This window comes from Rhinoraja longicauda, chromosome 4 (assembly GCF_053455715.1).
Source record: "Rhinoraja longicauda isolate Sanriku21f chromosome 4, sRhiLon1.1, whole genome shotgun sequence".
In the NCBI taxonomy this organism is placed as follows: domain Eukaryota; kingdom Metazoa; phylum Chordata; class Chondrichthyes; order Rajiformes; family Arhynchobatidae; genus Rhinoraja; species Rhinoraja longicauda.
This window is the reverse complement of record NC_135956.1, coordinates 87,443,692-87,468,807: the sequence shown is the minus strand read 5'-3', so window position 1 is coordinate 87,468,807 and position 25,116 is coordinate 87,443,692. Positions and strand designations below refer to the sequence as shown.

Below are 25,116 nucleotides of genomic sequence, written 5' to 3'. Positions count from 1 at the left end.
CCTGTCCCACTGAGTTACTCCAGCGTTTTGTGTCTGTCTGCCTTTAGATACCTATCCACAAAAATTAATAGTGAATTTTCCAACATCAGGTAAACTACTTTACCGTCATTTTGCATTAACGCGCTTTCTCACACTGTTTCTTTAAAACGCTTCCGGAATGATCAGTATTTATGCTGCAAACAAAACAGTGCTGGAGTAGCTCAGCAGGTCAAGCAGCATCTCTGGAAGGCATGATAGATGACATTGCGCAGGTCCGGACCCTTCTTCAGACTAGTTGTGGTAGGGGGGAGACAGCAAGGGACAGAGAAGGGGCAGAACAAAGCCTTTTACGTGATATGTAGATTATAGATGATATGTAGATTATAGATGAGGGGTTGTGTAGGAAGGAACTGCAGATGCTGCTTTAAACTGAAGATAGACACAAAAGGCTGGACTAACTCAGCGGGTCAGACAGCATCTCTGGAGAGAAGGAACATGTGACCTTTCAGTTTGAGACCCTTTCTCAGTCTGAGGAAGAGTCTCGACCCGAAACGTCACCTATTCCTTCTCTCGAGATGCTGTTTGACCCGCTGAGTTACTCCAGCTTTTTGTGTCTAGCTTATAGATGAGGGGAGTTTTGAATGGCACATAGGCGGAGAGATGAAAAGATGAAAAACTGTAAGATGAGGAGAGAAGATGAGTGAAATGTGAAATCAGCAGTACTTTGGCTTATCTGTCTTCACTTACCTCCATATGTCTCACACCTTGCTCCCCCCCCCCCACCCCCCTCCGCCAAACGGCTCTGCTTTGAAAACTGACAACCATCCACTTTTCTCCCAGTTATGAGGAAGGTTCCCTGACTCAAAGCGTTCAATTTCCCTTTCCCCGGGTGCTGCTTCACTGTTTTGAGTTGAATTTTTGGCTATCCTTGTCCCAAAAAAGGTCTGGATGAGGACTATCAGGACTACACAAAGAAAGTAGGGAGATGGAATAGATGGGATTCTGCAATGTATTGTCAATGGGCTTCTGTGGCAAAATTACTCTGATTTTATAGAACGTGCCCAATTATCTAATTGACACCAGTGTTTTCAAAACTGCTTTGGAGGCAAATGGAGGTGTAGATGATTTTCACACTCTATTCACACAAAAAGCACAAAGGTTAAACAGTTTATTTCATACTTAATGTGAAGCGCTGCCTTGGCGAGGACTTAAGAGAAAATTTCTGCAGTTCCTCAAACAGTGAGATTAATTTATTTTTCTCCCCATCAGTATTTTTCTCCCCATCAGAATTTATTTTTCTCCCCATAAGGTCATAAGTGATAGGAGCAGAATTAGGCCATTCGGCTGATCAAGTCTACTCCGCCATTCAATCATGGCTGATCTATCTCCCTCCTAACCCCATTCTCCTGCCTTCTCCCCATAACCCCTGACGCCCGTACTAATCAAGAATCTATGTTTCTCTGCCTTTAAAAATATTAATTGACTTGGCCTCGACAGCCTTCTTGGCAAAGAATTCCACAGATTCACCACCCTCTGACTAAAATATTCTGTAACCTCATCCTTTATCATGAACTGTAATAACTTACCAACCACTGAAGTCAGACTAACCGGCCTATAGTTCCCACTATTCTGCCTTGCTCCCGGGGTAATATTGGCAATTTTCCAATCACCTGGAATCACCCCTGACTCTAGTGATTCCTGAAATATCACTATTAATGCCTCGATAATCTCTAAAGCCATCTCTTTCAGAACCTTAGGAGGAAGTCCATCCGGTCCAGGTGACTTATCCACCTTCAGCCCTTTCAGCTTCCCAAGAACCTTCTCCCTAGTGTTAGCCACTCCACCAACTACCACCCCCTGACTCTTGAATTTCAAGCACATTGCTGTGAAGACTGATGCAAAAATGTTATTCAACTCCAATGCCATTTCTTTATTCCCCATTATCACTTCCCAAGTCAAAGTCAAAGTCAACTTTATTGTCAATTTCCAGTTAGTTTACACTGCCCAAAATGGAAATGGAATCTCGGTTAAACATCTCATTCAAAACCCTGCATTTAATTTATGCTGTATTCTCTCAAAACTGCAGAAAACGGGTTTACTCCTAGTGTGCTCCGAACCACAAGTTTCCGAACCACATATTATAGCAGCATGATTTATACAGCTATTTTGCAATCTCCCAAAGTCTTTCAAATCCAATGAATAACTTTTGAAATATAGTCTATTCTTCTTCCAATAGTAAGATGCAATTGTATAGACCCCATCTCATCCAAAAGACCCAGTACTGCAATACTACACTGCAATGCAAGTTTGCAAAATCTGAAGGGTCTCGACCTGAAACGTCACCTATTCCTTTTCTCCAGAGATGCTGTCTGACCTGCTGAGTTACTCCAGCTTTTTGTGTCTGTCTACAAAATCTGAGAGTTGGCTGTTGGCTTGAATCCACTAACATTTTCCTTGAGCTTTGTCCCCTTTGATCTCTCGTTTTCACGCCTAACCCTTCCATATCTCTGTGTCTCCCTCACCCCTTACTACTCTCAGTCTGAAGAAGAGTCTCAACCCGACACGTTACCCATTCCTTCTCTCCCGAGATGCTGCCTGGCCTGCTGAGTTACTCCAGCATTTTGTGTCCATCCACTAACTTCAACCCCAACACCACAAGTCTTTGCTGAGATTAACAAAGTTATACCGGAGCAAAAAAGCTACATGGAAATGCTGACAGCCAGCAAAACTCAAAGGAAAAAGATAACTAAACGCATCAATGTAATTTGTAGTCTTTTGGTCCCGAGACTGAACTGGCTTTAACCCTCCGTAGTTTATGATTTATAAATGTTTATGTAGAAGCTGACTTTGGTTTTCTGTAATCAGTGAAGTGTCTGACTGCTATAAAAAAATGTCTCAGACCTTCAGGAAGTGGCTTCTCAGGATGCCAGAATCCACGCACACACAGCCAAAGACTGATCGAGAGGCCACATCTAAGTCTGGTGAACTAGGTCATTGGATGGTGGAATAGACTGCAAACAATTTTTTCCCCTTTTCTTTTACTGTCTCCTTTCTTTCCCAATCAACACCAATTGTTATGTTTAGTTTAGTTTCGTTGATACTTCGGCCCACCAAGTCCACGCCAACCCCAGCGATCCCCGTACGTTAACACTATTCTACACTCACGAGGGACAATTTATAATTTTACCAAAGCCAATGATCCTACAAACCGAAGCCAGTTAGCCTACAAACCTGCACATCTTTGGAGTGTGGGAGGAAACCGGAGCTCCCGGAGAAAACCCACACAGGTCACGGGGAGAATGTACAAACTCTGTACCGGCAGCGCCCTTAGTTAGGATCAAGCCCGGGTCTCTGGCGCTGTAAGGTGCAGCAACTGTGCAGAGAATCTGTGGCAGAGAATTTGTGGAATTCTCTGCCACAGAGGGCAGTGGAGGCCAACTCACTGGATGAACTTAAGAGAGAGTTAGATAGAGCTCTGGGGGCTAGTGGAATCAAGGGATATGGGGAGAAGTTGGGCACAGGTTACTGATTGTGGATGATCAGCCATGATCACAATGAATGGCGGAGCTGGCTCGAAGGGCCAAATGGCCTCCTCCTGCATCTATTTCCTATGTTTCTATGAAACTCTATTGCTACCTTAGGCACAACAAAGACTGTTCTACTTAAGAACACTGAAAAAGTCTGGTCTACCCCAACAGCTGCTGAAGACCTTCTACCGCTGCACCATAGAGAGCATCCTAACGCATGGAATCCCTGTGTGGTACCTCAGCTGCACGGAGGCAGAAAGGAAAGCTCTACAGCGGGTAGTCCATAGAGCTCAGAGGGCCATCGGAACACAGCTACCAGACTTGGAGGGCATCTACAACACACGATGCCTCAGAAAAGCCACCAGCATCCACAAAGACTCTTCACACCCCTGCAACAGTCTGTTCGAACTCCTTCCATCGGGCAGACGATACAAGGCCTTCTATGCCCGCACCTCCAGACTCAGGAACAGCTTCATCCCCAGGGCCATAGCTGCTATGAACCGGTCCTGCTGAGCCGGATGGCCACAACGCATAGATCAACTTGCACTTTACCCTGTCCAAAACTGTTACAACTGTTCGTTTCGTTGGGTTGCTGCTGTCTAAATTACCTAAATTAGTGCATCGTATGGGAGGCGCATTCCCAATCTCGTTGTACCCCTGGGTACAATGACAATAAAGATATATTGTATTGTATTGTATTGTATTGTATTGTTTGTTAATATGGATGCTGGTGGTGATAACCACATTTTATTAATATGGCTGGAAAATTTTCCAATTTGGTTATTTAAAAAATGAAAAAAATCTGTAAGATGTTACAAATGTGAAATAAAAGCAGCAAATGCCATGACAGGTAGCATATGTGAAAAGGGAGACATAGAGTTAATCTTTCAAGACAGATGCTGCATCAGACCCCTTTCCTGACTCTGCTGAAGGGTCTCCCATCTGATCAAAAATGGAGCGGATCCAACGGGGTCTCAATGCACAAGTCCACTGAAAACAGGGGCAAAAACCCCATCATCCTCATCCTGATGGCCATCTTTGTGTGTAGCTGCAGACAGCTGGAGCACCTTGGGTACCAAGTGTCATCATCACCTGCTGAGATTCTACCTGTAACGCAGTGCTGGCTCGAAGGGCCGAATGGCCTACTCCTGCACCTATTGTCTAGTGTAACCCGTGAAGGATGGGCCCCAACACTGATGCCACGCAACGTGCCAGTCAGCTGGACATTACTGTACCACTGGCCTTTGTGGAAAAGCTCTTCCAGACCAACATCTTTGACCACAAGTCCATTGGGAAGTGGTCAGCCCCGGAACATCCTGCAGGCACCACAGGATAAGGACTCGATGGTTCCTGCAGGTGGTTTGCTCGGCAGGCTGTCCAGTTTGCCTGGAGGAAATGCATCGCCAGAACTCACCAAAAACCAAAGATACTAGAGGAACAAGATGGACCACTCCGTTGAAATCGCCTCTACTGAAGTGTAGTACTCAAAGGAGCATAGCTGCCGCCATTTTAGGAAGCAAAACCAGCCGTTCGTTATGCCTCTCGCAGTGTAATCAGTGTTTTGGGGGAACAGTATGTGTGATGATACCATTAAAACGCAGAAAATATCTCATCTATCAATTCAGAGATTTTTGTTATTTTTCTTTTTAAATGTTTCTGCAAGTTTCTGCCTACTAAAATGGCGCCGTGACGTACTACGGTTTTTAGGGTCGAGTGGTCTGTTGTGGTCCTCTAGTATCTTTGCCAAAAACCCAGCAATATCTCATTTGGCTGGAGGTGAGAGGGGCCATCCCAGACAAGATCCGTCCTGTACCCATCGGAGTCTTACCACCGATGCACATTGCCCTCAGGGTGGCGTCTATGAAAAGGAGACGGTTGCCCACTTCTTCGCAGAGTGCGGGTTTGTGAAGAGGGTCTGGAGAAGAACGAAAGGGCCTTTATCATAGTTGATGCCCAAACAGCTCCATTACAGAGGCCTCTGAGGGACTCGTTGCTGGAGGACAATCAGCTTGGTGAAAGACTCCCTTGGGGTCTGCCCGAAACATGTTGGTATCCTGACAGGGCCAGATGTCCATCAGGCAATGTTGCCGACTGGCCCGTTGCAGACTGCAGGAGTACATGCTGAGGGATGCGTTGGTGCAACTAACCGCCAAGGCTTCGTGGGCAAGGACCACAGCTTAGGGTTAATAGACAATAGACAATAGGTGCAGGAGGAGGCCATTCGGCCCTTCGAGCCAGCACCACCATTCAATGTGATCATGGCTGGTCATTCTCAATCAGTACCCCGTTCCTGCCTTCTCCCCATACCCCCTGACTCCGCTATCCTTAAGAGCTCTATCAAGCTCTCTCTTGTGTGCATTCAGAGAATTGGCCTCCACTGCCTTCTGAGGCAGTGAATTCCACAGATTTACAACTCTCTGAATGAAAAGGTTTTTCCTAATCTCCGTTCTAAATGGCCTACCATTTATTCATAAACTATGGCCGCTGGTTCTGGACTCTCCCAACATTGGGAACATGTTTCCTGCCTCTAACGTGTCCAACCCCTTAATAATCTTATGTTTCGATAAGATCCCCTCTCATCCTTCTAAATTCCAGTGTATACAAGCCTAGCCGCTCCAGTCTTTCAACATATGACAGTCCCGCCATTTCGGGAATTAACCTAGTAAACCTACGCTGCAACCCCTCAATAACAAGAATATCCTTCCTCAAATTTGGAGACCAAAACTGCACACAGCACTCCAGGGCCCTGCACAACTGCAGAAGGACCTCTTTGCTCCTTTACTCAACTCCTCTTGTTATGAAGGCCAACATTCCATTGGCTTTCTTCACTGCCTGCTGTATCTGCATGCTTCCTTTCAGTGACTGATGCACTAGGACACCCAGATCTCGTTGTACGTCCCCTTTTCCTAACTTGACACCATTCAGATAATAATCTGCCTTCTTATTCTTACCACCAAAGTGGATAACCTCACACTGATCCACATTAAACTGCATCTGCCATGCATCCGTCCACTCACACAACCTGTCCAAGTCACCCTGCAGCCTCATAGCATCTTTCTCACAGCTCACACTACCACCCAGCTTTGTATCATCGGCAAATTTGCTAATGGTACTTTTAATCCCTTCATCCAAGTCATCCTTTCACGATTGAACATTGAAGGGCAGAGTTCAGTGGGAACACCCCCCAAACATAGGAAGGGATATCACCCCACAGGGGGGCACATGAGTGTCAAAGTTGTTTCTTTAAAGATAGGTGCAAACACGACTGAGTATAACGCTATTGAATGTATAGACATGAAGAAATGTTGCACAGTTCTTGATTTGCAAATATGTTTTATTATGAATAAAGTTGATTTTTGAAACAAAAAAACATCCGTTTCTCTTTTCACAGATAATAGACAATAGACAATAGGTGCAGGAGTAGGCTATTTGGCCCTTCGAGCCAGCACCGCCATTCAATGTGATCATGACTGATCATCCACACTGCCTGACCTGCTGAGTGTTTCCAGCTTTTAAAAAAATGTTTTGTTGATCTAACAAAGCTGTTTTTACCACATGAACAATCAATAATCAATCACAAGTGGTAAAATATATATGATGCCAACGGAATTTACCCTGTGCTGGTATTGAAAAAACAACTTTGGTCATTTGGTCATGACAATTATTATTAGAATGAAATTTAAGCCATCCAAATCAAGAAGCATTTCTATAATCAAAGGCAAACTGACAGATCAAATGTTTTTCTTTGATCAAGAACTGTGATCCCAACTGAGTCAGAGAAGCCAATTAAAAGTCTGGGAAGATGGTATGACTCTAAACTGAAGGACACTCATCAGGCAAACGAGCTTAGGCAAGAAATCATCAAAGGTCTGGCGAACATCGACCGATCCATGTTGGAAAGCTGAAAATCTGGTGCCTGCAGTTTGGGTTATTATCTCGCCTTATGTGGCCACTAACCATGTATGACATCACCCTCACAAGAGTCGAGAAGATGGAAAGAACAATCAGCTCTTTTGTGAGAAAGTGGTTAGGTATTCCTCGATGCCTGAGCAGCGTAGGCCTGTACGGTCAGGGGGTACTTCAGCTGCCTCTCTCTAGCCTCACAGAGGAGTTCAAGTGCACTAAAGTCAGACTAGAGATGACCCTGGCAGAATCGAAGGACACCGTCATCCGAGCTGCTGCCCCAACCCTGGCAACAGGAAGGAAGTGGACGGCTACGAATGCGACACAGCAGGCAAAATCTGCTCTCCACCAAGGCGACATGATTGGGCAAGTCCAACACGGAAGAAGTGGCTTGGGGCTTGGCGGAAAGCGACCTTGCTGGAACAAGACATCCTCACTGGAGCGCCGGAAGTTGGTCGCGGCCGAAGTCCGCCGACAGGAGGAGTCGAGTAGGTGCGCCAAGGCTGTGTCGCAAGCTAAACAGGGCCAGTGGATGAGATGGGAGAGTGTGGAAAAGCGGAAGATCAGCTGGAAGGACATGTGGGAGATGGAGACGAGCAGGATAAGTTTCCTCATTCGGGCAACCTATGATGTTCTTCCTAGCCCAAACAATCTCAACCAATGGCTGGGCGAAGATCCATCATGCCCCCTGCGTTCAACACCAGCCACCCTTAAGCACATCCTCACTGGGTGTAAAGTAAGCCTCTCCCAAGGACGGTACACCTTGAGACATAATCAAGTGCTCAAATGCCTGGCAGCGACTCTGGAAAGCAGGAGAACAACCAACAATTCCCTGCCGCCCAGAACAACCGACCCAGTTATGCCAATTGCCTTTGTTCGGGAGGGGGAACAAAAGCAACGGAAAATTGCACCAAGGACCAGGTTTGGACAGCTGGAGGCAGCCCGGGATTGGCAGATGCTGGTGGATGTGGACCAACGGCTTACAGTTCCATCAGAGATAGCCATCACCAACCTGAGGCCTGATCTTGTCCTCTGGTCGAACACTCAGCGCATGGTGTATTTTGTGGAGCTCACAGTCCCTTTTTTTTAAAATATAAAAGTTTTATTCCAAATAAAACCATACAAACATACTAAGCAAAATGTGATCAAACAAAAGCCGCCTGTATCGGCAGTTTACAAAATAAACAATTATCACATTAAAATCCTGCCATCTCTGTCAACAACACATTCGACCCCCGCGGCGACCAGCGTTCACGGAAGGCCCCCAGAGTCCCCGTGGACACCGCGTGTTCCCTCTCCAGGGACACGCGGGCACGGATGTAAGCCTGGGACAGGGGTAGGCAGCCGACCTCTGTGAGGCCGTCGACTGCCCGCTGCCTGGACCCGCGGATGGCCATCTTGGCCAGGCCCAGGAGCAGACCGACAGGGAGACCCCCTCCTCCCTCCCGACTCTCCCCCCTCTGTACCGGGTGCCCAAAAATTAAAAGCATAGGACTAAAATGGAGCCAGAACTTGAGGAGCAGCCCCTTCAGAGCTCACAGTCCCTTGGGAGGATGCTGTGCAGGAAGCCTTTGAAAGAAAGAATCTGCGATATACAGAGCTTGCAGCGGAGGCAGAGCAGCGGGGCTGGAGTGCAAAGATCTGCCCGGTAGAAGTTGGATGTCGAGGATTTGTGGCAACATCTACCGTAAGACTGATGAAGGACCTGGGGATCAGCGGACAAGCTCTACGCCAGGCTATCAAGGAAACATCACGGGTGGCAGAGCGGAGTAGCCAGTGGCTCTGGCTGAAGAGGAAAGACCCCATCTGGTCTCCCAAATAAACCGGCTAGGCAGATGCAGAGGGGGGTGGTTTTGGGAAACCAGAATGCACTGTTGAGCCTACTGGAGACGTCGTGGGCCCAATCAGAGAAAAGTCGATGAAAGTAGGTACCCACTTGATAACCCCAATGACGTGTCTGCCCAGCCTTTCTCAACATCGGAGGAGCATAGGTGAGTGCATAAGCCTCCCATCACCATGTTGACATTTGGCACTTTGGATTTCTAACATCCTGTCCTGTGTATTTGGAAACATGTGATTTATGACATTCAATTAGGACATTTGATTATAATAACTGCAGAGCCTGTACCCTTGCCGTAGTTTTCGACTTACAATGGGGTTACGCTCCGATAAACCCATCGTAAACCGGAAATATCTTAAGTCGCAAAATGCATTTAATACAACTGATCATGTGGCCGGAAGCGAGCTGCGGCTCGCTGCTGCCGCCTAGCTTCAAGTCGAAATATCGTAACTCGAAGCGTCGCAACTTGAGGAGCATCTGTAAACACCCTTTGCTATCCTGTGCATAAAATTAACGCTCACAGTCATTTTCTCAGCGTAAAACATTAGAAAACTAGAGGGCATGGGCTCAAGGTGAAAAGAGGGCAACTTCTTCACCCAGAGGGTTGCCAGAGGAGCTGTAAGGAGCTGCCAGAGGAATCTATAGATCTATAGGAAGCAAGTTGTGCATTAGCATCCGAGGGCATAAAGTACTGGTGATTCAGCGGGTCAGGCAGTTTCCCTGACGTTTCGGCTCGAGGCCCTTGTTCATACTGATTGTGGGGGGGGGGGGGGGGGGATGATGGAAGAGGAGAGAGGCCGGACAAAGTGTGGCAGATAATAGGTTGACATCGGCGAGGGGGAGGTTTTTGATAGGCCGATGTTTGGAATGGGATGGCGGGACTGTCATATGAGGAAAGATTGAAAAGACTAGGCTTGTATTCACTGGAGTTTAGAAGGATGAGGGGATCTTATAGAGACGTTTAAAATTATTAAAGGACTGGACAAGCTGGATGCAGGAAAAATGTTCTCAATGTTGGGGGAGTCCAGAACCAGGGGCCACAGTGTTAGAATAAAGGGGAGGCCATTTAAAACTGAGGTGAGAAGGAACTTTTTCACCCAGAGAGTTGTGAATTTGTGGAATTCTCTGCCACAGAGGGCAGTGGAGGCCAAATCACTGGATGGATTTAAGAGAGAGTTAGATAGAGCTCTGGGGGCTAGTGGAACCAAGAGATATGGGGAGAAGGCAGGCACGGGTTATTGATTGTGGATGATCAGCCACTATCACAATGAATGGCGGTGCTGGCTCGAACGGCCGAATGGCCTCCTCCTGCACCTATTTTCTATATTTCTATGGAACAAATGTCATGCTGGAGCAGCAGGTTGTAAACTCAGAGGGAGGAAATTGGCAAGGAGGTTGGAGTGGTGGGTGTAGGGGAGAAATGGGTGGGAATCCAGGATGGGGAGTTCAGGGGAGGGAATGGGGTTGGCGGGAGGGTGGGGGGGCTGTGTGTGGAAAAGAGAGTGGGGGTGGGGAAAGGGGGCGTTTGGGTGTGTGGGAGGAATTAGTGAGAGGTTACCTAAAATTGGAGACTTCAATGTTTATACCACTGGGTTGTAAACTACCAAAACAGTAGATGCTGCCTGACCTGCTGAGTTACTCCAGCATTTTGTGAATAAATACCTTCGATTTGTACCAGCATCTGCAGTTATTTTCTTAAAGCAGTAAGCTTTCTACTTGGGTCGCTTACAACCCAAGTGGACCGTTGAATTCTCTAATTTTAGATAACCTCTCACTAATTCCCCCACACCCCCTCTTTTTCCCCCCACCTTCCCTTCCCTGTGTCCCATTTGGACTCCCACCCATTTCCCCTCCTGCACCCATTTTCTATATTACTATGTATGTGTAAATTGTCCGTGGTGTGTGTAGGATAGTGTTAACACGCGGGGATCGCTGGTCAGCGCAGACTCGGTGGGCCGAAGGGCCTGTTTCTGTGCTGTATCTCTAAACTAAACCAAACTAAACTAAATTAAATTCCCTAACCAGCAAGCATTTGGCAAAACTCTCTCAGCCACCACAAATACAAGTGGGCAATTGCCCACCTTCTTTGCCATTAGTTTTCAATGACAATAATCTCTTTTCCCACATTCCCATCGCCTCACAAAAATCCTAATCTTACCATATATCTACTTTGCACACTTCTGACTTGAATATCTGACAGCTTTGCTTTCAGCTGGCTTGTTCTCAAGCTCGGATTCTCACACTAAACTAATCTGGCTGCCAACCCCGGTTAACTTTACACGAGGCAAGTTATCTATGCAGTTGACCAAATATTTGGTGATCTGCCCTGATATCCCTTTCTGTGGAGCAGTGTCAAATTCTGTCAGTATTTTGATAACACTCCTATTAAGTAACCTGAAGTTTGCATTGTGGTGCAGAGGCCCCATGTTTCATGAAAGGAAGTCACGATCACGAGTATGGTGAGGGGATAGTTTAAACGTGCTAAACTTGCAAATACTAAAACCCTGTGCAAATTTCTCATTCATGATGGAGGTTCAAAGCAGAGCTGTCACACAGGCGATTTTGTCCCGAGGTTTAAAAAGGTACACAGTGGTAAATGCTGAATGTAAGATAAGTTATAAGAAGGATATAACAGTGCAATTGATGATAAAGTGAGATTATGCTACCACAATCCTCCTTTGTCTCAAATTTGTAGACCAGTCAGAGTGGGTTGTCTATAATTTACAGTGTGACCCTTTGTGAAGGCAATGTTATGATGCATGTGTAAAATCTTTCGTGTGTCTTGAAGTTGATTGTGTGACTCGATAAGACCGCTAAAAGTGTGTGTTTGGTTTATAGGAAACGTGAAACCATTGGAAGGAATAAAAGTACTAGATCTCACAAGGTAAATTCATGTAAAATTATCAAATGTTATATAAAATTATAAAAGGACTGGACAAGCTAGATGCAGGAAAAATGTTCCCAATGTTGGGCGTGTCCAGAACCAGGGGCCACAGTCTTAGAATAGAGGGGAGGCCGTTTAAAACTGAGGTGAGAAGGAACTTTTTCACCCAGAGAGTTGTGAATTTGTGGAATTTCTGCCACAGAGAGCAGTGGAGGCCAAATCACTGAATGGATTTAAGAGAGAGTTAGATAGAGCTCTAGGGGCTAGTGGAATCAAGGGATATGGGGAGAAGGCAGGCAAGGGTTACTGATTGTGGATGATCAGCCACGATCACAATGAATGGTGGTGCTGGCTCGAAGGGCCAAATGGCCACCTCCTGCACCTATTTTCTATGTTTCTATGTTCATTAACACAACTAAAATCTGTTACTTGGATGAAAATGTCGCAATGAGAATGTAATCATCTGTTCCCATTGCCCATTCCAGAGTGTTAGCAGGACCATTTGCTACAATGATCTTGGGAGATCTGGGTGCAGAAATCATCAAAGTAGAAAGACCAGGTAACAGACTTATTGAATTTGAATAAAAAATATTGTTAAAATCAGTCTCTACTATGAAGCATCTGTGGAATGTATAGTCAATGTTGGTATGTTTGATAGGTTTTAGGTTTTCCATTAAGGGCCTGCCCCAGTTACGCGATTTTTAAGGCAACTGCCGGCGACTGTCAAAGTCGTAGCAGATCGCCAAAATTTTCTTTAACCCTACGACAATGACCACGACAATGCCGAGTCAGGCACCTGGCTAAGAGATTACACCGTCTTCGGAAACATTGCGAAATTCCCACGCTTACCTGACCGTCAAACTGTCGCCTCCAATCTACCTGTCAAATGTCCTGACGGTAAATAAATTGGTTAAACAAAACTATCTTCTGGTATCTTCAGATGCCTTTTTTAATTTTAATATTACGTGCTTCTAAATGCATCTGCAACAACCTAGCAAACCTGGGGACAGCGTGCGACAGCGCCCGCAATAAGCTACGATACCTGGCAACAAGCCAGCTGTCGCCCAGAAATTTCTATCTGGAAAGTTTTTCCGCAACACGCCGAGATCCGCTACGATTCATTGAAGACTCCTCACGATCATGCCCGCGACACCCCGGCAAACGTTCGGTGACAGCCTAGTCGCCGGCGGTCGCCTTAAAATCGCCTAAGTGGGCCAGACCCTTTAGCCTTGGCTCAGTGGTAATGCAGTAGCTGATTACTCAAAACGTTTCTACTTCAGAAAACTTAACAATCTGATCTGGGTTAATGCTGGGAGGGGCCCCTGTGGCATGAGATGTCAAACTGATATTCCATTGTCCTCTCAAGAGGCATAAAATATGTTAATGGCATTATCTTGAAGATCACTAGACATTCCACAAGAGTCCAGGTCCACAGTTGAGCTTTAATTAACTTTACCACATAAGCAGAAGTTATCACAAAAATGCTGGAGTAACTCAGCGGGTTAGGCAGCATCCCAGGAGAGAAGGAATGGGTGATGTTTTGGGTCGAGATCCTTCTTCAGAGTGATCTAGTGATCACTTTGACACCGAGTGATCACTCTGATTCAGCGTCAGATTGCGGCTGAGCAAAGGGATGAGTTTTTGATGAGGGACAAAGTTTGTGGTGGAGGATGAAGATTATGCCTTTGCTCCAATTGAATTTTACTTGAAGGAATGACTTCTCAATTAGTCTGAAGAAGGGTCTCGACCTGAAACATCACCCGTTCCTTCTCTCCTGGGATGCTGCCTGACCCGCTGAGTTACTCCAGTATTTTGTGATACCTTCGATTTGTACCAGCGTCTGCAGTTATTTTCCTACACAACTTACCACATATAATCAGATTACTTGGTCATTGCTCTTTTGTGACATTCCTCTCCCCAAATGTGATGCTGCTTTTCCATATGCTACATCACATACTGCACTTGAAGGACATTCAAAAGCAAATTGTTTAGCAGCGTTTTGTCAGTAAATGCTACTCTGACATTTCTTTAAGACTATTTACTGTCACAGGTGCAGGGGGAAGGTTTTATCTTTTACACTCTCATCTTTCTTGATTTGTTATGTTAATAATTGTTTGGACATGTTTACGTTATTTCTGCTAAAGTATTAATAGACAATAGGCAATAGGTGCAGGAGTAGGCCATTTGGCCCTTCGAGCCAGCATCACCATTCAATGTGATCATGGCTGATCATCCACAATCAGTACCCCGTTCCCGCCTTCTCCCCGTACTCCCTGACTCCGCTATCTTTAATAGCTCTATCTAGCTCTCTCTTGAAAGCATACAAGAGCTTTGGCCTCCACTGCCTTCTGAGGCGGAAAATTCCACAGATTTACAACTCTCTGACTGAAAAAGTTTTTCCTCATCTCCGTTCTAAATGACCTACCCCTTATTCTTAAACTGTGGCCCCTGGTTCTGGACTCCCCCAACATTGGGAACATGTTTCCTGCCTCTAACATGTCCAATCCCTTAATAATCTGATATGTTTTAATATGATCCCCTCTTATCCTTCTAAATTCCAGTGTATACATGCCTAGTCGCTCCAGTCTTTCAACATATGACAGTCCCGCCATTCCGGGAATTAACCTAGTGAACCTATGCCGCACTCCCTCAATAGCAAGAATGTCCTTCCTCAAATTTGGAGACCAAAAACAGAAGAAAGATCGTAGCTTATTCTGCAGTTGCACAGGGCCCTAGTGAGACCGCACACAATACTCCAGGTGCGGTCTCACTAGGGCCCTGTACAACTGCAGAAGGACCTCTTTGCACCTATTTACAAGGTTCACCTTAATCAAAATCAAGGATTTTTTTTGTGTAGCCTCTTACAAGTAAATCTTCTTCTTATCGTGTCAACAACGTGCTAGATATTGTGTTTCAGTCAAAACTGAACACAACTCTTAGCAATATCATTGTTCCCTGTGAGCTCCTCGGCTTTGCACTCGTGCTCCAATAGAGGACATCTCAATAGGTGCTCCATAGTTTGTGGTTCAGTGCCACATACACAGATGACGTCTTCAGTGTCTATATAACCCCACTTCTTACGAGTGGCTTTACAACGACCAGTACCAGCTCTCAGTCTGTTGAGGCGTTTCCATCCAGCCCAGCTTGATTCGGCCCCAGGAGGAAGTTCTTCTTTGGCACTTGTGGACATGGATGTCGTTGATGGGAGATTGGCTAGTCTCTCTTCCCATAATGCAACTCTAGTACCATCAGCTCCAGCATTTGGCTCAACCTCGTTGAGGAAGCTTTTCCTGGATTTTAGCCGACTCTTTACGGGTTCATGGCCGAACCTGCAAAGAACATACAAGTAAATAATAATATATTCCTTTATTCGTTCCACACCGAGGAAATTTACAATGACACAATCATATCAGAGCTATCCATGAGAGATCTCATCCCTTATCATTTCTAAATCCCAATAATTCAACCTTGATTCTTCTCTTGAAAACTGATTCTTTTCCTATCTGTGACTCCACACCAGGAGTCTGGAACCGGATAGGGAGGGAATGGAGGAATAAGTATCGTGCACAGATAGATAAGAGATGGTCTTCCAATGTTTCTTTGCAATCATTTCAATCTTTCTTCTGTTCTTTGTCCTTTAATAAATACTCTATAGACATAGACAATAGACAATAGGTGCAGGAGTAGGCCATTCGGCCCTTCGAGCCAATTTGAGGAACCGCATCTCATATTTCGCTTGGGCAGCTTACAACCCCAGCGGTGTGAAGATTAACTTCTCTACCTTCAAGTAACCTTTGCTTTCCCTCTCTCTGCAACCCTACCCAATCCTAGTTCTCCGACCAGTCTGACTGTCCGCCTGATTAAATTTTATATTGTATGACTCGTTGTCACCTTCCCCTAGCTAACAATGATTTATCCATTTTCCTTGAACTTCGTCCCTTTTGATCTCACGATTTTTACACCTTACCCTTCCATATCTCTTGTTTCCCTCTCCCCTGACTCTCAGTCTGAAGAAGGACCTCGACCCAAAACGTCACCCATTCCTTCCATCCAGAGATGCTGCCTGTCACGCCGAGTTACTCCAGTGTTTTCTGTCTATCTTCAGCCCTTTCTGCATTTCTGGAAACATAGAAAACAGGTGCAGGAGGAGGCCATTTGGCCCTTCGAGCCAGCACCGCCATTCATTGTGATCATGGCTGATCATCCACAATCAGTAACTTGTGCCTGCCTTCTCCCCATATCCCTAGATTCCACTAGCCCTCTAGAGCTCTATCTAACTCTCTTTTAAATTCATCCAGTGAATTGGCCTCCACTGCCCTCTGTGGCAGAGAATTCCACAAATTCACAACTCTCTGGGTGAAAAAGTTACTTCTCACCTCAGTTTTAAATGGCCTCCCCATTATTCTCAGACTGTGGCCCCTGGTTCTGGACTCCCCCAACATTGGGAACATTTTTCCTGCATCTAGCTTGTCCAGTCCTTTTATAATTTAATATGTTTCTATAAGATCCCCTCTCATCCTTCTAAACTCCAGTGAATACAAGCCCAGTCTTTCCAATCTTTCCTCATATGACAGTCCCTCCATCCCAGGGATTAACCTCGTGAACCTACGCTCAATAGCAAGGACGTCCTTCCTCAAGTTAGGAGACCAAAACTGCACACAATATCTGTTCACATGATCAGCCATGATCATATTGAATGGCAGTGGTGGCTCGAGGGGCCGAATGGCCTAATCCTGCACCTATTGTCTGTTGTCTATAATACTCCAGACGTGGTCTCACCAGGGCCCAATATAACTGCAGAAGGACTTCTTTGCTCCTGCACTCAAATCCTCTCGATCAAGTCCTCCTCTGGGCGGGTTTCCTGTGGGCTTCCCGCCGGGCCGCGGCCGTGGACGGTGAACGCGGCCGGAGTCCTTTATCGAGGCGCCTCCCAGATGGCTGCGGAGAAGCCGGGGCCAGAGCCTCGCGGGTCGGAGCCCAAGCCAGGGCCTTGTGGGTCGGAGGCATCAGGAGGCATCAGGAGGGGACCTGACGGCGATACTGGAGATGTAGTCAGTCTTGGTAGGTTGCCTTGGTAGGTACCAGGAGCCTTCTCATCGCAGGTCCCTGTCAGATTCTACAAGTATCTGCGAATCCTGCAAACCACACCACACAGAGAAAACAATATTAAGAAACAAAAATTAGACACCAGAAAAGTCATAAAATTAAGGGGGGGGGAGAAAATAAATAAAGGAAAAATCATCTTTAATGTGATCGATTCGTATTGCTAATATCTACCCTCGTTTAATAGGATCTGGTGATGAAACAAGAGCCTGGGGCCCACCGTTCATGGGAACAGAGAGTGTCTACTTCTTGAGTGTAAATCGAAATAAAAAGGTGAGGCTGAAACAATGTAAATCATGGTTAATGTTTCTTGCATTCTTCACCTGTTCAATGTGGATTTAGTATAAAGGGAATGAAAAAGTCTGCAAGTTTGTATCTATATAGTTATATACCGCGGCTAGGTGTCAATGTTAACAATGCAATGTAACGTGAAAACCTGTCTGGTGGAAAATAATATCAACGTCATTAAATGGTGAGAGATTGGAGGGTGTTGATGTTCGTTGAGACCTAGATTTCCATCCACAATACGATACGATAAAACTTTATTCATCCCCAGCGGGAAATTGGTCTGCCGACAGTCACGACACACAACAGGGGTACACAAAGACTTGAAATTAAAAGTGAAAACAAAAAGAAAAAGACAGGCGACTGCTGTCTGGCTGCCGTGTGCACGGCGCCTTCACCAGAACAAATGAACAAACAAACAAACAAACTAACAAACACGCTTATCCCCTAGGCAGAGGGTTCTAAACTAGAGTGCCCCCCCTCCCCCACACCGGGTCCCCCTTTTTTCTCCCACCGTCCCTCACGGCGGTCCTCGCACGACGGGTCCTCCATTGTCTTCCCCTCCCCCCCCTCACGCTCATCGACCGCGAGACACCCATTGCTGCGTCTCCCATCGCCGCCGCCGCGGCTCCCACCGCTGAGGCTCATTCGCCTGGCCTCTGCGCGGTCCCCTGGAAGGCCCGTGGGGCGAGTCGGGCCTACCGGGCGGGGCGTGATCCGGTCTTCGGTGGCCGGTTTGTTGGGCGGTTGATTGGCGGGTGGATCGAGCCTGTGTGTGGCTCCCCGGGACACTTCCGCCACGCTTGCGGCTCCCCGGGACGCCTCTACACACCGATTCATAGAATAGCTACGGTCATTCAGCCCATCATGTTGATAACAACTCCCCTGCAGAGTAACTCCCTAGTTCTATCATCTAGTCTGTGCAAAATAATTTGTCAGCATATATTTTCCATTTCCTTATGGCCATTATGGGTTTGTTATCATCACATTTGCAGGGAGTGCATTTCAATTTACTCTTAATTGTCTTATTATTATTATTTTGTAGCACTGACTTTTTATTTTGTCTCCTCCACCAAAGGGAATATTCAATAGACAATAAACAATAGGTGCAGGAGGAGGCCATTCGGCCCTTCGACCCTTCGAGCCAGCACCGCCATTCAATGTGATCATGGCTGATCATTCTCAATCAGTACCCCGTTCCTTCCTTCTCCCCATACCCCCTGACTCCGCTATCCTTAAGAGCTCTATCTAGCTCTCTCTTGAATGCATTCAGAGAATTGGCCTCCACTGCCTTCTGAGGCAGAGAATTCCACAGATTCACAACTCTCTGACTGAAAAAGTTTTTCCTCATCTCAGTTCTAAATGGCCTATCCCTTATTCTTAAACTGTGGCCCCTTGTTCTGGACTCCCCCAACATCGGGAACATGTTTCCTGCCTCTAACGTGTCCAACCCCTTAATAATCTTATACGTTTCGATAAGATCTCCTCTCATCCTTCTAAATTCCAGTGTTAACAAGCCTAGTCGCTCCAGTCTTTCAACATATGACAGTCCCGCCATTCCGGGAATTAACCTAGTAAACCTATGCTGCACACCCTCAATAGCAAGAATATCCTTCCTCAAATTTGGAGACCAAAACTGTACACAGTACTCCAGGTGCGGTCATATAAGATTATTAAGGGGTTGGACACGTTAGTGGCAGGAAACATGTTCCCAATGTTGGGGAAACTTCACCCATTCCTTCTCTCATGAGATGCTGCCTGACCGGCTGAGTTACTCCAGCATTTTGTGAAATAAAAAATGTTTAGTATAATCTCTTCTGAACCAAGTGCTTTTTATTCTTTACAGAGTATAGCAGTAAACCTGAAGAGCTCTCATGGGGTCCGTATAATAAAAGATGTAAGTCATTTTTAAATAGATTTTTTGTTTCAAAATGTTTCTTGATATAAAATTATTTTTATTGGGTTTACGCGTGGAGAGGGGGAGGGAGAGATGGTGGGATGAAGCTCGAAGAGCACTGAAAATACTACTTAGCAAGTCAGGCTGCATCCATGGAAAGAGAAACAGAGTCAAGGCCTCAGGTCGAAGACCCTTTGTCAGAAAGGGGAAGAGGAGAGAAACTTTTTAACCTACAGAGTATAGGTGTGTGTGTGTGTGTGTGTGTGTGTGGAGTAGAGTGAAGCAAAAACTATAGGTGGGAGTGATGAACAGAAGATTTACAAGGATGTCGCCAGGACCTGAGGGGCTTAAGTATAGGGAGAGGTTGGGCAGGCCATGACTACACCTTGCTGTGCAAAAGGCTGAGGAGTGATCTTATAGAAGTGTTTAAAATCATGAGGGGAATAGATAAGATGAATGCACAGAGTATTTTACCCAGGGTTGGGGAATCGTAAACAAGGGGACTTATGTTCTAAGCGAGAGTCATAAAGTTATACACCATGGAAACAGCCCCTTTGGCGCAACTTGCCCACACAAACCAAGATGTGTCATATATACTGGTCCTACCTGCCTCTGTTTGGCCCATATCCTTCTAAATCTTTCCTATCCATGTACCTGTCCCAATATCTTTTCAAAAGTAGTGATAGCAAAGACACTAGAGGAGCAAGATGAACCACTCCGTCGAAATCGCCTGTACTGAAGTGTAGCACGCAAAAGAGCGGAACAGCCGCCATTTTAGTAGGCAAAACCCGTCGTTCACTCTGCCTCTCGCAGTGTAATCAGTGTTTTGGGGGGACAGTATGTGTGATGATACCATTAAAGTGCAGAATATATCTCATCTATCAATTCACAGATTTTTGTTATTTTTATTTTTAAATGTTTCTGCAAGTTTCTGCCTACTAAATTGGCGCCGTGACATACTACGGTTTTTAGGGTCGAGTGGTCTATCTTGCTCTGCTCTATTATCTTTGGTGATAGTATGTGCCTCAACTACCTCCTCAACAGCTCGTTCCACACACACACACACACACACACACACACACACACACTCACACACACACACACACACACACACACACACACACACACACACACACACACACACACACACACCACCCTTTGTGTGAAAAGGTTGCCCCTCAGGTGGCTGTGAAATCTTTCCTCTAGCACCTCTGGTTCTTGACTCTGGGTGAATGGGCTCCATGCATTTACCATGTCTATTCCCTTCATGATCTTATACACCTCAATAAGATCACTGCTCATCTTGGCCTCATCAACCCCCTCAAGTCAAGTCAAGTCAAATTTATTTGTCACATACACATACTCGATGTGCATGTCCCTATATCTCATAACCGGTGGCGCAGCGGTAGAAATTTTTTGAGGATGTGACAAGTAAAATGGATGAAGGGGAGCCAGTGGATGTAGTGTATCTAGACCTTCAGAAAGCCTTTGATAAGGTCCCACACGGGAGATTGGTTTGCAGGGCGGCACAGCGGTAGAGTTGCTGCCTTACAGCGAATGCAGTGCCGGAGACTCGGGTTCGATCCTGACTACGGGCGCCGTCTGTACGGAGTTTGTACGTTCTCCTCGTGACCTGCATGGGTTTTCTCCGAGATCTTCCGTTTCCTCCCACACTCCAAAGACGTACAGGTATGTAGGTTAATTGACTGGGTAAATGTAAAAATTGTCCCTAGTGTGTGTTGGATAGTGTTAATGTGCGGGCATCGCTGGGCTGCGCGGACTCGGTGGGCTGAAGGGCCTGTTTCCGCGCTGTATCCCTAAATCTAAATCTAAAATCTGCAGTTAGTTTCCTACAAGAGTTTGCATGTGTCTGTACTCAAGGCTGCCACCTAGAGGTGGAAACCAACAGCTGTATTTATTTTTCCGTCAACATCTTTTCCTTTAGAGGTTTTGTGAAAACAGTAAAAGGGGAGTGAGACTGAAGGTGGCATTGTCCCAATGGACTGAGTGTCTTCCTCAGTTGGCATGAGTTGCTCAGTCATCTTCTTCTTCTTAAGCCCATGGCTCCTCTAGGGAGCATAGGCCATTGACAAATGTCCTCCACCTCACTCGGTTGTTGGCGGTTCTTTCGTGATCTCCCCAGTTGAGCCCACTCCCAGATATTTCTGCCTGGATACCTCTTCTCCAGCTGTTCCTGGGGGCGACCTCTTTTCCTTTTTCCTTAGGGGTTCCATTTCAGGGCTTACCGGGTGATGTTTGTGGCAGGTTTTCTGAGGGTGTGTCCAATCCAACATTTTCTCCTTCGAATTTGTACGTCAAAGGGACCCTGGCTTGTTCTTTTCCACAGGTCCACAGCTCGGTCATGCATGTCTTGAATTCCAGGGTAGTACTTTAATAGATTTGGTTGTCATGTCAAAAGAGGGAACGAGTGCATTTAAGTTTGTCGCTAACTTTTACGGTTAGTTGGACCAATGACTATTTCTACACCATTTTCGAATGACACGGGCTTGAGGCTTGTGAGGGGGAGAAAGCAAACCGATGTCATATTTTAAACTCTAATTTCAATCTGTTATAATGTGTGAAGCCTCCATCAAATTATTCTGAGGAATTGGCTCATGAAGCCAATTCCAAAGATAGAGCTTTGGGGGCTCGTGGAATCAAGGGATATGGGGAGAAGGCAGGCACAGGTTACTGATTGTGGATGATCAGCCATGATCACAATGAATGGCAGTGCTGGCTTGAAGGGCCGAATGGCCTCCTCCTGCACCTATTTTCTATGTTTCTATGAATTACTGAAATATTAGTTAGCATAACAATAAAAACATTGAGGACAATGTAAGAAAACTGGATAAATCGTGCCAAGTGAAAAATTAAACAGTGCTAATTAATTATCACTAGGCTTTGTGTGGTCTTAAGTTTGTTATTGTGAGAACTTGCCGTGGGTTTTGGGTATTTCCGCTGCTCCTACCCTGCCAACCCAACCGAGGAGACCACAAGTGACATTAACATTGAGTTTCGTAGGAAAATAACTGCAGATGCTGGTTCAAATTGAAGGTAGACACAAAGTGCTGGAGTAACTCAGCGGGTCAGGCAGCATCATCTCAGGAGAGAAGGAGTGGGTGACGTTTCGGGTCGAGACCCTGAAGAAGGGTCTCGACCCGAAACGTCACCCATTCCTTCTCTCCTGAGAAGCTGCTGCCTGACCCGCTGAGTTACTCCAGCATTTTGTGTCTACATTAGCATTGCGTTTCAGTCACTTTCCAATACTTTTTGGTCTGTTGCTCATTGGAAATCCAGATGCAACTAATTGCATTGTTGATGGATAAATCTGTGTAACAAATACCATTGTGAAGTATGGGATTTCAATACTCATATTTATGCAATTATACATGTGCACTTTAAAGGTTTTGTGCATTTTTGTTTCGTAAATTAACAAAATAAGTGGAACTCAAAGTTCTAAAATAAGTGAAAGCATTTGCAAGAGCTTTTTGTTCATGTGTATACTATTACTTATTTGGTTATTGTTTATTTGTGTTTTGTTGCGATGGTGTGATTTACCCTCTCCAATATTGTTGTTACCATGACAATAGATTTCAATGGCATTTTAAAGATAAACTAGACCAAGAGGACACGTTGGGCCCAAACCTCTCCTGTAATGGTGCAACCCCCTCTACTCCCCCCTTCCCCTCTCCCCCTCCCCCCTCCCTCCCACCCCTCTCGCCCCTCTCTCCCCCTCTTCCCCTCTCCCCCTCCCTCTCCTCCCCCTCCCCTCCTCTTACCCCTCCCCCTTCCCCTCCCCCCACTCCATTCCCCTCAAACCCCCTTATCCTCCCTCCTCTCCCCCCTCCCTCGCTTCCTCTCCCCTCCCTCCTCCCTCCCTCCCTAGGAGATAGATCTAAACTAAAATGTGAATAACTTTTAAAATATAACACCGATTTCAATGAAACGTCTTCCATTAGCACCAAAAGGACGACGGTGAGTAAGGTGGGCCTAAAATTGTCGCGCTATCGTGTGCCGTTTTGGCTGCAGTTAAGGAACAAACAAACAAACGAACCAGAGTTTTAGTACATAGATATCAGACCTAATTTGTCATTAAAGAGATCAGTGCATTGAGCCTTGGGCATGAATATAAAATGTGTTCCATCTGACAGGACGATAAGAGATGCAATGTTAATACGTTAAACGGGCCGCACGGTGGCGCAGCGGTAGAGTTGCTGCCTTACAGCGAATGCAGCGCCGGAGACTCAGGTTCGATCCTGACTACGGGTGCTGTACTGTACGGAGTTTGTACGTTCTCCCCGTGACCTGCGTGGGTTTTCTCCGAGATCTTCGGTTTCCTCCCACACTCCAAAGACGTACAGGTATGCAGGTTAATTGACTGGGTATATGTAAAAATTGTCCCTAGTGTGTGTAGGATAGTGTTAATGTGCGGGGATCGCTGGGCGGCGCGGACTTGGTGGGCCGAATAGGCCTGTTTCCGCGCTGTATCTGAAATATGAAATATGAAATAATAAGATAGTGGTAGCTTCTGACTAGGCTTGCTGCAAGCCTTCCGCACTCAATATTGAGTTCAAAATTTCAGATAACTTTTATGTCCAGAATTTTTCTTTCAGATTTCCAACCTTTCTTCCAAATTTGTTTGTGGTAATTTTAGGTATTAAAAATTCTGCACTTTCATCTTTTGTCATGCTTCTGCTATATTATGGTGTCACATTTTTGTCGGGCATTTTCTTCTCCTTTTACTGTAACGTGGGACTTGCCATGTCATTTTTTTCTCTCCCTCCCCCCATTTCCTTGAATCTTAAAATCTCTTTATGCTCAATTAGTTCCAACTGTGATAAAAGGTGAAACTGTAACACTTTTTTTTCTCTCTGTATTTACAGCTTAACGTGCAATTTCTGGTATTCTCTGTTTTTATTTCAGATTTGCAGCGACTGCAGAATTTTGCTTTTCTAGAAATATTTATGCTTAGCTTAAGCTCTTGCAGTCATTTCCCTCCAGTGGAGAACAAATCCCTGCACCACTTGCAATATAATACAGGTCCTTTGATTGGAATTTCTGCAATATTGTGCTTCCTTTTGGACTCCAGGAGAAGCTGATTTTGTTATGCTGCCATTAATAAATGAATATTGGTGGAATGTATCACTTTATGAGTGTATCACTCTATGATACACTTGGTCAATAATCAGGAAATCAATCAATCAAGGGGCAGGAAACATATTCCCAATGTTGGGGGAGTCCAGAACCAGGGGCCACAATTTAAGAATAAGGGGTAGGCCATTTAGAACGGAGATGAGGAAAAACCTTTTCACTCAGAGAGTTGTAAATCTGTGGAATTCTCTGCCTCAGAAGGCAGTGGAGGCCAATTCTCTGGATGCTTTCAAGAGAGAGTTAGATAGAGCTCTTATTGATAGCGGAGTCAGGGGGTATGGGGAGAAGGCAGGAACGGGGTACTGATTGTGAATGATCAGCCATGATCACATTGAATGGCAGTGCTGACCCAAAGAGCCGAATGGCCTACTCCTGCACCTATTGTGTATTGTCTATTCATTAGTGATTCACCATCTCGGCAGTACGAGCTGACCTCAATGCTTGATACTTACCGCACTATCATGAGAGGGCACTAGATGGCGCTGCAACTCTGGCAGCCTTTTATATTTGTTTCTGAGTATTCTGACTCCATTCAGCATTCAATACG

At 45.7% G+C, this 25,116-nt stretch overlaps 1 protein-coding gene across 4 annotated transcripts in view; it reads left to right on the top strand.

Moving 5' to 3' along the window:
• The window catches only part of sugct (succinyl-CoA:glutarate-CoA transferase), a 378,390-nt gene that overhangs the window by 8,123 nt on the left and 345,151 nt on the right, over positions 1 to 25,116 (top strand). For 3 of the 4 annotated variants that reach the window (XM_078398316.1, XM_078398319.1, XM_078398317.1), the window contains exons 2-5: positions 12,088 to 12,133; positions 12,619 to 12,692; positions 17,424 to 17,509; positions 19,368 to 19,418. In XM_078398316.1, coding sequence (XP_078254442.1) covers positions 12,088 to 12,133; positions 12,619 to 12,692; positions 17,424 to 17,509; positions 19,368 to 19,418 — 257 coding nt within the window. The remainder of the gene's footprint in view (positions 1 to 12,087; positions 12,134 to 12,618; positions 12,693 to 17,423; positions 17,510 to 19,367; positions 19,419 to 25,116) is intronic. The other variant, XM_078398318.1, reaches the window with a different exon arrangement.